At 38.0% G+C, this 11,819-nt stretch overlaps 1 protein-coding gene across 1 annotated transcript; it reads right to left on the minus strand.

Moving 5' to 3' along the window:
- Positions 1-1,034: 1,034 nt before the first annotated feature.
- Positions 1,035-6,695, minus strand: LOC115666643 (ubiquitin-conjugating enzyme E2 2-like). Its single transcript, XM_056309872.1, has 6 exons — positions 6,433-6,695; positions 5,582-5,715; positions 5,421-5,446; positions 3,117-3,206; positions 2,523-2,611; positions 1,035-1,293 (listed from the first exon to the last, which is right to left on the minus strand). The coding sequence occupies exons 2-6, from the start codon at positions 5,704-5,706 to the stop codon at positions 1,165-1,167; spliced, it is 459 nt and encodes a 152-aa protein (XP_056165847.1). The 5' UTR covers positions 5,707-5,715; positions 6,433-6,695; the 3' UTR covers positions 1,035-1,164.
- Positions 6,696-11,819: the final 5,124 nt, after the last annotated feature.

Consider the following 11,819-nt stretch of genomic DNA (forward strand, 5'->3'; position numbering starts at 1 on the left):
ACTTGAGTTTAGTCTTGAGCTTTCTAAGTAAGGTCTCTATCTCGTTATGTCGAGTCTCGAGACATTATCCACTCGAAGGCTCCAAAGTTAACCGTGCAGAAATGGAGTTTGGCGTAGAATTGAATTTCTTCTTCTAGTTTAAGCTCGTACTGTGAACTGAAGATATTCCCACCTGTTTTGAGAAAATTAAGATTTTGTCTGGTTGCGTGCTTTGTAGATTTAATTCCCCCACAGTTGTGCAAACTGTATTTATGCATCGAGTTTCAAGATCTTTTAAATCCCCCCCTTTTTGGTATTGTTTGCATTGTCTGGCACTCCTTTAAAGTAGGCATGTTTTCACAAATACTATCCCTACTATAATTTTGGTATGGCTCTTGCATGTGACATTGATTGGGCTCTCTGAGTCTTCGGTTCAACTAATTATGCAAGACAAGAGCGATCGTCTGGCGATGTTTAGCACCGGGAGGTTTGTCTCTTCCCTAGAGAATTACTGCTAATTCAACCACTTATATATGATAGCCTTCGCTAAATAGCTTTTGTCTTCCAGAAGTAAATACCATCTCAAATTTTCAGGGGAAAAAGAGCCCAAATAGTAATTCCACGCGCCACAAGCTCTCTGCAGATAAATCCACAATAGGCATTCCCTAGAACTGCTATTTCAATTAAAAATGAAATAATACTTGATTCAATTCTACATTCTAAGTTCCTTTTCTAACGTTGCAGACAGCAGGTAGACCCACATACATTTCAGAACCTTGGTCTTCCTAACATGGCAGCAGCTAACAACGAGAGGTTGGTCGAAGGACTGAAAATCTCAATCCTTGGACATTTTAACTTACCGAGTGAACAGTAACACATCCGGAGCTAAATTGTTTCGACTGACAAATCATTTTAGTTTGTTGTGGTTTCTGAAGCATCCCGACCAAAACAGGTGGTCAATTTTGCCCCGGTCCAAGCTACATGCGCTGGAAGATGCTTTGCTGATCAGCGCAGGGAAAAATAGAGTGTAGAGAGGAGACATTGCCCATTCACACTGCTTTCAAGCCAGTCAAATATTCATTTAATAAGAAGCTCACACTGCAATGGTTCTCAGGTTTCTCAATGTTATTTAAACAGGCAAGTGAACTATTTTCTCAAGCAATTGAGCATCCGACAAGGCACACTTTAATCAGCAGTCCAGCTTTGCTCGACTACCTCACGAACTCTCCTATTGTATTCACGTTTGTTCTCACTAAACAATCTGGCAGCTTCTGAGTTTGCAGGAGAGTTTGGGTTTGGGTCACACAGCAATGACTGCAATCATAAAAACAAAAATAGACACGATGTGAATGCTCTGGAAAACAGATTATGCATGACAAAGAGAGAGAAGCTAATGTCAGAACATGCCAAATTCACAAAAAAGAAAGTCTTAAAGACGACCTCTAGATTTAATCAATAAGATAAAGGATACTATTGGGTGACCGTAATGGGCATCATTCATTTGACACAGATATCATTTAAACAATATAATCCATCCACAAATATAATCAAACGGGAAGAGAGTGAACTGCTATAGATATAATTGTAACATTAAGTGGTTCTGCAAACACAGTACTTGCCCCTTGGGCTTACATAAACTCCAGTGGTAGACAAGCTTTCGCTAGAACATGTGATTATGTACTTCATCGTACTTTAGGAAAGATGATTGAATTCAGATACACTCCCTATATTTGACACTAGAGTTGCAGTTGGTTGCCCACATAAGTAGGATTGGATGAGTTAGATCAACATCAGTATCTGGAATCTCATACCTAATCTTTTATTTAAAGAGCGATATATCATAGAACCGGTTAAGACAGACACCTGATCCTATTCAATGTTTGGCATGCATCAGATAGGACCGAATGTACTATAATCATTGTAAAATAAGCACGGATATGAAGGGGGGAAAACAAACTAAATTTCTTAATTTGTTGGCAACTAGTCCAGGACCATCGCTGGTGGGCCCCAAGCGAAGTTGAGGTGAAAGAGAGAGAGAGAGAGAGAGAGAGAGAGAGAGAGAGAGGATCTTGCTATCAAGATCAATCTGTGACAATCGCTAGTAGTAGTGCACCGAGCTTTGATTATGTGAATAAATTTAAATTAATATGAACTTTCACTCAATAAACCATGCACTTCATTTAGCCTCTCATCTCCTCTGGCACTCAGCAGTCAGTGCAAGTGCTTCATCGAATTGTGTTCAATCAATAAAGGTACGAAAGTTGATGACACTCCATGCCCCAAGAGGTCCAACATGACCTGTAAGTCCTCCAACTAATGAAGCAGACTTGAGGAGGATGGCATATATAAAGAAAGTTGACTAATGGAGTTAGAGGTAAGCAACGTACTGGTGACAGTAATGTGGCATTAGGTACACGGGAATAAATTGCATCAGTAAGAGTTATGAAGAAGGCCATATGATATACTTCAAACAATCCATTTTTTCTAGTATATATTTTTGCTACTGAACATGTTCTTTAAAAAAAAAATAATGAATAAAGTACCTGGATAGAGGTCAAAATAGCAGCTACATCGTAAATAGGGCTCCACTGATTTTGTAGAATGTCCAAACAAATGCTGCCATCTGCATAAACTGTAAAAGGTGGACAAGTTATCACGATTGTTATTTTATTTTATTTTTGTGGGGTGTGTGTGTGTGTGTGTGTGTGTGTGTGTGTGTGTGGGGGGGGTGTGGGGTGTTGGGGAAGGGGGGGGTGGGAAGAGCAAGAGCAAGGCCATAACAGGACAGTAGCATTAAATTTGCATTTGTGCGAGACTAGACTCTGTATAAGTAAAAGATCAGACCTGAATGTGTGTGAGACAGAGGGGAGAGAGAGAGACAGAAAGATCAATAGGCAAACAATTGTCCTTAACTTGATGCCAAATTGCAGATATGAGTATCGGGCATAGAATCATTAGTATTTGAGGTGTGACCCATGGATAAACTTATGAAGAGGAAACAACAAGGAAAAGGATCCGAGAACATTAACTGAGAAAGTTTGCAATTAGCTACTCCATAAGCATGCTCAAGACTAAGAATAACCATTTACAGCCTGCATCTGAACTGGCATATGATTTGTGATATGAGTAGAACTTACTGTTTGGATGGAACATCCTTGAAACAAATCGCACGGTTGGTGGCTTATTAGGATATTCTTCTGAAAACTGAAGCGTCAATTTGAACGTTCCTGCATGTCCAGAAAGATATAGGTCAGTCATGAGGAGCAGAGAGAAGAATAAACATTAAGCATTGACTGCACAGGTGACAAATTAGCTTTTTAGTCAGTTCCAGTCAAGCATTGGTTGAAATCAAGGCAATTAAATCTGAAAGATCATTGCAACGGGAAAAGAGAAAATTACACGTGGAATGTCTGCAGAAAACAGTTACTGCAACACCTCTAACTTCATCTCAATCACATATTCCTTTTCCTACTCTAGCTTTACGTTGTTGCTTAGTACTGGTTTCTACCACTCGTAAGATTCTTTTTTCATCTTCTCAAAGCTAATTGGAATTAAACAAAAGAAATGATACAGAAAGATGACATCTCACATGGAGAAGTTGTAGGTGTGATCTGGACTTTACATACCCCATGCAAGAAAGATCAAAAATGGTCGAGTACAAAGAAGAAATCCACAGAGATAGTTGTGACTACACCAATTAAGCATCAGATCTACAAGGATAAGAATTCCTTTATCAAACATTAGGCTTAACATCATAATTTGCTACTTTCTTAAGCTTTTTCAAGTCAAAAAACTGTTTCAATGTGGTCTGGACGTGTTTGCACTGTATCACTAAATAGAAGGCACAAGATAAATGGATAGTCATGTGCTTTACTCTCTACTACTAAGAGAAAGAAAATTAAGTGGTTGCGTATAGGCATTCCTTTCTTCAGCACTACACTCTCACTCACCAAAGTCAAACTTTTTGCAAGAAATAAGTCCTCATTAGTGCACACATATAGAATACTTTTCAATCACCCTCCAACATTCTTACCGGCACCAAAGATGGATGAATATCGCCATTATCCAAATACTTAAGTTCAATTTGTCTTAAAAACTGATCCTTTTCATCTTTTGCGTTCACAAACATCAATCTCAGCATATAACAGAAGCATAGACCTAATAAGTGAGCAAGTAACAGTGATAAAGCATTTATGTACTAGGGACCGGATGCACCGAGCAGAATTTTTTAAATACGTCCGGACAGTGGACCTAATATGTAGCTTAAACTAAACCCACCCAAAAGCATAGGTAGGCCAGTCAAGGTTGGCCGATAGATCCCATATACAGGAAAGTCATTACAGCAAGTTCACAAAATGTCATTAACAATATGATGAGATCTTATGGATTCACCAATTCTTAGAAGCAATTTCAAACAGGTCCAATGAATAATCTGCACCACCCCAAAGGAACTCATCTATGGGATTCATAAAAGGCACTATTGTCCACGTACCAAATCAAATTAGAGATGGCAAAGGGGTCCTCAAGTTTTTTCATTCTTAATCACAAGATTTAAAGAAATTCTCATATAAATTAGCATGAGTTTAAGAGAAAATAAATATTGGTATTGCGTTAATCATCAGAAGGGAACAATCATGGTTGTTGAAATCCCAACCCAGATAGTAGCATTTCCTAGTTCTATGATTTTTCTTTTCTTGGTCTGCTAGGTGTATTCCTGGACTTTGGAGCTCCTGTGCGAGGAGCTTGGCAGGCCCCTAGTGGGCCCACCTGGGGAAACCCTATATCGCATAAACTCCCTATCCAGAGGAGGGGTGTTTCAAACTCCCCACCTCCCCATTCCTATGTGGTAACGATGGCCACTGGGGCAAGCCCCCAGTAGTTCAGTTCAATGATTTTAAAAACAAAGGAAAAAATGTTACCCAAATATTAGAAATGGTGCAATCCTACCAATCCAATTTTGAAAAGTCCTCATCTAGAAGTATTTGTATCTTGATATTTTAGGTTATAGAAACATTGACTATTGTTTAACTCTGGCTTTGAAAAGGTGTGAGCCTTTAAAATCGCACTTTATTGGAGTTTTGAGCTCTCGAGATGTCATAATATGTAAATCTCAAATTACTATTCAATACTATTATACTCTTTGAAAATTTTAGAATCTCACAATGCTCAATTGAATCCCGTAATTTGATCCTTCAGACACCCCCATCATACTAGTCCAGTCCCAGTTTTTACAGCCTTGGGAACAATATATATCCAAAATAAAACTTCAAGATTCACTGGCCCAACTATGAATACAACAGTTTTCATAAACCTTCCATGATAAGAACAAAAGCATATCGCGAATGAAAAACATTTGATATGGGTATTAGAGGAATAATAGAAGAGCATAACCCAACACTATGCAATCACAAGAGAACAAAAACGAAGTCATTAAGCTTTACCTCCATCCCAAGGAGTGTCATCAGGGCTGCAACAGAAAATGTTCAAGTCATGTTAGATCAGACCTTCCCCAACCAGATTAAAAGGGCAATTACGGTGTAAACAACAAGAAGAAACTAAAAAAGAACTCGTGTGCAATTCAGTTCCGTTTACCACCACGCACCCAAATATAACAGCGTTCCACAGCATTATGTTGTTTTCATGAGGGGCACCACTAACGCCCGCTGGAGGATCCTGTTGCAACCTCTTAAAATCCCTCATCAGTCTTTTCCTTGCAGGAGTTGACATCCTCACCGCCTATTAATAGACCAAAAGCCATTATGAATGCGCTCCTCACCAAGCATCAGTCAGAATCAACCAAACACACGACCATTGTTGCTTGTTAAAGTCATACGATGATATCAGCTACTGTGGCAGGTGAGAATAGCCAAAAAGAAATTATTTTTGTTCTTATAATGCTTGATGTAAGCTTATCAAGAGCCCCAGCCATACGACATCAAAACAAAAGTTACGCTCTGCAACCAAGACCAGTCTACAACCACCTGGGTATCTTCCCCAACTCTATGTAAACAGCTAGAATATGCAATGAAGGACAAAGCACTTCACTTCCCCGGATTTATTAGTATCAGCTATCAATTGACAAGACACTAGCAACATCGATGCGAGCCCGACCATCAATCCTTAAGAATTCGCCAGCAACACAGCGGCAAGATCAGATCGGTGAGCTAACAAAAGGCAAAACGCACGGTACGACCAAGGTCAAAAGCTCGGAGCACGGATTCTTACTCCAAACACTTCTACTGATAAGCAATCACGTATACACACGCTCAGATCCATCACGAGCCACTACGCGCGCAAGCCTATCGCCAAACCGACGAGCATTCACTCGGCGGGATCGACCAAAACCGGCTCAACCACAGACGACCGAACCACAAAACCACGCGATCTGAAGCATCGAGTGACCACAGAAGGTTAAACCAACGCCGACAAGTCGTACCGATAGCGAGGGCTTACTTGCTAGCAGACCGCGGCGAGTATCTGGAATTTCAGGATCTAAACGATCGGCGAAACTGATCCTCGGCCTTCGAAGGGGGCGGCGGCGGCGGCGGCGAAGGAAGAAGACGGCGGTGTCAGAGGAAGGAATCCATGGCGGCGATCGGTGGATCGACCGGAGAGCAGGATCGCGCGGCTCGAGAACGAAGCTCGAGGCAGCAGCAGGAGGAGAGAGGGGATTTCCGTCTGCAGGTGGGAAGACTATTATAATGCCCGAGAGGAAGCGAAATGGACAGCATTTCACGCGGGTCCCGGGCTTGCCCTCCGTTTCCTTTTGTTTTTTTCCTGTAGGTTAATATGACGAAAAATTTCAAATTAATATACTTATGATAATTTAATTCTAAATTAATTTTTTAACTATCAAAAACTCTTATTCTGAATTATTTTTTTGACTATTAAAAATTTTACATTGATACATCTATGATAATTTTATCTCGAACTAATTTTTTAACTATTAAAAATCTCAAACTAGTATACCTGTGACAATTTTATCCTAAACTAATTTGTTGATCAGTAAAAACCCCAAATTGGTACAGTTGTGATAAATTTACCTTCCGTTAGTGCCCGTTAAATTGGATTAATATCACGAAAAATCACAAATCGATAAACTTGTGACAAACATAGTGGTAAAACCCAAACTGGTATACCCGTCAACTACCACGTGTCATCAAACTTAGCAATTTGACAGTAAAAATTAACAGAAATTAATGGAGGGTAAATTTATCGCGGGTGTACCAGTTTGGGGTTTTTGGTAATTAAAAAATTAATTCATGGTAAAATTATCACAGATGTGCTAGTGTAGAGTTTTTGGTAGTCAAAAAATAGTTCTGGGTAAAATTGTCACGAGTGTACCAGTTTGGGGTTTTTTGTAATCAAAAAAATAGTTTTTGGTAAAATTGTCACAGGTATACTAGTTTCACAGTTTGGAATTTTCCGTGATATTAACCCTTTTCCTAAATGGGTAACCCACCCAACATTCCACGGAATATTTTATACATCAAAGCCGCGATTGTGGAATCATTTCTTCTAGGGTTTACACAACAAAAAATCTCAAATTAGTATATTTATGACAAGTTTAGCCTATATTAATTTTTGGGTCATCAAACACTCAAAACCGGTACGCTCGCGACATATTTAACCTCTGCTAGCTCCTATCAAATTTTATCGTGAAATTGCTAAGTTGAATAACGCTTATCAATAACATGGCAAGTTTATGTAGCATCCATATCAGTTTTGGAAAAATTTATCACAGATGTACCAGTTTAGGATTTTTGATGATCCAAAAATTAATTTAAAGTAAATTTATCATAAGTATACTAGTTTTGAGTTTTTCGTAGTATCAACCATTTCTTTTAATTATTAAACTCCAACCTCAAAATGATTGGTTTCAAAGTGGGTCGATTCCCATCATGAAATCGAGAACCGGACTAGAAGGGTTAGTTCTCAATTTGTGGAATCGGGAACCGACCGTGATAATTTTTTTTCTATGTAAATGATGTGATATATCACCTCAAATAAAAATTTTTATGATGTCTTCATTACCATATTTGCTCTGCTAGCATTGGTATGTGAATTGTGTGTGAAATTACAACTACATCACAACACGAATATTAAGATGCTTCAAAAAAATAATCGGAATAGATTCACACATGCAAGTATGCGAGGACTTTATAAATTGCCATGTCTCTATAGAAGAATAATCCAATAACAAATCCCTCTACTTGATAAATACTACCTTATATATTGCCAATACGTCACATTCGCTGCTCCTAACTTGAACGAACTAAACAAATTGATTTTTGTAATATAAGAATTAAAGTATATGTGTGTGTTTGTCGGTCCGCTCCGAGTGGTCCAAGTTGGTGTGTCCACACCTGGAACCAAAAAGCATATCAATATTCATAGATTCCAATTTTGAGGAACTGGGAAGTAGACCGATTCTCCTAGGAAGCGGACCAGTTCGATCTGGTTCTTCTGCTCACCCCTATTCCAGCCCTTGTTTTGTAGGATTTTGCTAAAAAGTGCACTCAGCACTTGTTAAATAACTGATAAAGAAATACTACGATTTTGAATATGTTGATTTTCCTAGTAATATATGAAAACGGTATTTAGAAAATCAAATATTTCTACATTAAACACATCGGACAATTGCATCGAAAACGCTCATTAATAGTTAAAACTTTGCTGCAATGTGACCTAATTTCGAAGTATCGCGACTTGCGAGTTTGTTAGAAATTGAATGGGCGGCTTCTCAAAAGCTGTTGCAATTATGAGATGCTTTCTATCTCGAAGAAGTAGATAAATTCCTCTTCGCAGTTGAAATTGTCGTGGAAAAACTGTACCGAATTTGTTCTTTTAACTTAGTAATATTTTTTTAATATTTGGAAAATTGTGGTGCATTATCTTGTTATTGTCAATGAGTAGGAAAATCATATGGTGGGAAAAAAAAGAAGTGGTTGTTTCAAATGCATAATGTCTGGTCCATGTTCAGATATATTATTTGCATAAACGGGAGAGGTGCTTCTTCCTCCATTTCTCTCATCTTCCCTTGACCTCGGATCAGCTGCTTGTTATTCCAAAGGTTGTACTCAAGCAGATATGTTGTAAAAATCTAAACAATCTTAAACGGGAATAACCAAAATTTCCACTGCCCTTTTTCGTTTTACTTAGACCTATCAAAATGGATCATAAATTCATATCTTAACCCATATATCAATTAATGAGTCATAAATAAGTTAATTATATTTAGGGTCCGTTTGGTAACGTGCCAAATAGTGAAAATTTCTGTTCTTTTGTTCCCAGAAATAGTTTGGGAACAGAAATGCGTTTGGTAAACTTTTTTGTTTCCGGGCACATTTTTGCAAAAATTTGTGCCTTGAAACGAGTTTTGAAGAGAAACAGAAGTAAAAAAAGTTACTTATTGTTTTTAAGACAATTTTGAGAATGAGTTCTTTTTCTTCTTTTTCTTTTTTCTTTTCTTCTTTGTGTTGTTCTTCCACAGGTGGGCCGCGGACCGGCCATAGCCCAGGGCCAACGAGGGCGTTACGGCCCTCGCCAGCTGCCGGCGGAGGCGAGGGCTGGACCCTCGTCGCCTGGGTGAGGCAGCTCGCCGTTGATCATGGCGAGGTCGGCCTCGCCCGATCTGGGCGAGGCCGGCGATGAGGCAGGCGGCCAGGGCCGCGACGCCCTGGCCTGTGGCCGGTCGCCGGCGCCGGCGACCAGCCATGGCCAAAGAAGGGAAGGGTAGAAAGAAAAAAAAAGAAAAAAATATTAAACAATTTAAAATATTATTAAAATATTATTAATAAAAAGAAATTTTATGTAGTTACCAAACGTATTTTTGTTCTTTTCTATCCCAGGAATAGAAATTTTGGATAGTTACCAAACGCCTTTAAATGCTCAGAAATTATTTCCGAGCACAGAATCAAAAAGAATCATTTCTGAGTAGAAATAGTTCCTGGGCACAGAATGATTGTCATGCGCACCCTTAGCAAATAGGTCATAAATGGGTATATGTATAATATGAGTGTTAAGTTTGTCGTAAATTGATTATAAATGGGTTTATAACTTATTTAAACTCAACTGATCTCTCTCGCTCTTACTCAATCTCGCGCTCACTCACTATGCACTCTCGTATCTGTTTAGGTATGAGTTTTTCTAGATTTAATTAAATATCAAAGTGTTTTGGCAATATAGGTTGGATCGGGTATGGGTCAAGAAAATTGCATTATGCATAAATGGGTTAATGAGTCAATTTGGATCGGACTATTTGTGACTCGACCCAAACCCGACCCGACTCATCCATTTGACAGGTCTTTTACTCAACTCTCAGTTTTCAAATTGGGATTACCATAATTTTTTTTATACAATAAGCAATAATTAAATAAGGCATTTTAAAAAGGGAGAAGTTGTTTCCAGGTTTACACATGGAAATTCCTTGCAATTTGAAGCTTGTTCGAATTATGTTGAAATTATGAAAGTGTGAGGAAGGAGTGTAGTTGACGAAGCGTTGTAATTTCGTATGGTATCCAAAAAGCCCTAAATCTATTATACGACGGGCAGTTCAATTCTAAACTTTTCAATTTTACTAATTCAATTTTAAACTTTTTGACAATATGTCAATTATGCCAATATAGTCATTCCTACTAATTTTGATCGAAAATTACTGATATCCATGTTAGTGATTGCTGATCAAAATTGGCCGGAATGACTATATTAAAAAATTGTCAAAAATTTTAGAACTGAATCATCAAAATCGAAAATTTTAGGACTGAATTGACCGCAATATAATAGATTTAAGATTTTTTTGATAATTTTTCCTATTATTACATCTTAAGAAAACTCGATGCGAGTCCGCCGATCGTGTGGAGGTGGGCCCGCACTAATGCCGTGTGGGACCCTTGTCGTCATAATCTGCTGTACTGGGCCGACATTGTAGGCCCGTTGATATGACCGTGGTCAAGATGCAAATTAGCATCGAATATAAATCGTGCGGTAGCGATCGATGACCAAAATCCTAGTGGGCCATTAGTGCCCTACACCAATCCTCCACTAATTGAATTTGATCTTTTGAGTGATAAGGCTAATGACGGGGGACATTATATCTAATATCGCTTATTCACTTTAAGGATTAATATTACGAAAAATCTCAAACTGATATACTTGCGACAAATTTATCAAAAACTATTTTTTTTACTACGAAAAAATCCCAAACCGGTACACTTGTGATAAATTTACCCAAAACTAATATTTTGACCACCAAAAACCCTAAAATGGTATATTTATGATAAATTTATTCTCCATTAAATTGGATTAATAATAAAAAATCACAAACTAGTATACCCATGACAAACGGAGGATAAAACTCCAAATTAGTACATCCGTCAACTGTTACGTGTCATTTTACTCAATAAGCTGATGGTAAAATTTAACGGAAACTAACGGAGGGTAAATTTGTCACAGGTGTACCAGTTTGGATTTTCGATGATCAAAAAATTAGTTTTGGATAAAATTATCATAAATATACCAGTTCAAGATTTTTCATGATATTCTTACTTTAGTTATCGATGACTAGGATCATGATTACCTGATTGATATCATTAGCTAGCAAGATGCAAACGTGGAAAAATCATGACATCTCAGCTTTCTGAACACATTGGAGTGCGAAGCAACTTAAAAAATAATAATTAATTCGAAGTAACGCAAAAAAAAAATGATATAACTTTAAAAACGCTACTACTTAAAGGAAAATAAAAAAAAATAGTTTCGTTTTCTCGGATCAAATCAAAGGACAACTTTTCTTTCCTACGCAGCTCGTGTTTATCGCCATTAATTACAAATGACTTTAT

Source organism: Syzygium oleosum, unplaced genomic scaffold (assembly GCF_021117445.2).
Source record: "Syzygium oleosum isolate NSW1041296 unplaced genomic scaffold, Sole_v2.1 Sole_v2.03, whole genome shotgun sequence".
Classification (NCBI taxonomy): domain Eukaryota; kingdom Viridiplantae; phylum Streptophyta; class Magnoliopsida; order Myrtales; family Myrtaceae; genus Syzygium; species Syzygium oleosum.

Excerpts from the sequence above, each read along its gene's own strand:
- LOC115666643 (XM_056309872.1), bottom strand. The coding sequence starts at position 5,706 with ATGTCAACTCCTGCAAGGAAAAGACTGATGAGGGATTTTAAGAGGTTG. Across the intron at positions 2,612-3,116 it reads AAGGATGTTCCATCCAAACA|TTTATGCAGATGGCAGCATT; the intron begins GTAAGTTCTACT and ends CACCTTTTACAG. Across the intron at positions 1,294-2,522 it reads CTATTTTGACCTCTATCCAG|TCATTGCTGTGTGACCCAAA; the intron begins GTACTTTATTCA and ends TTATGATTGCAG.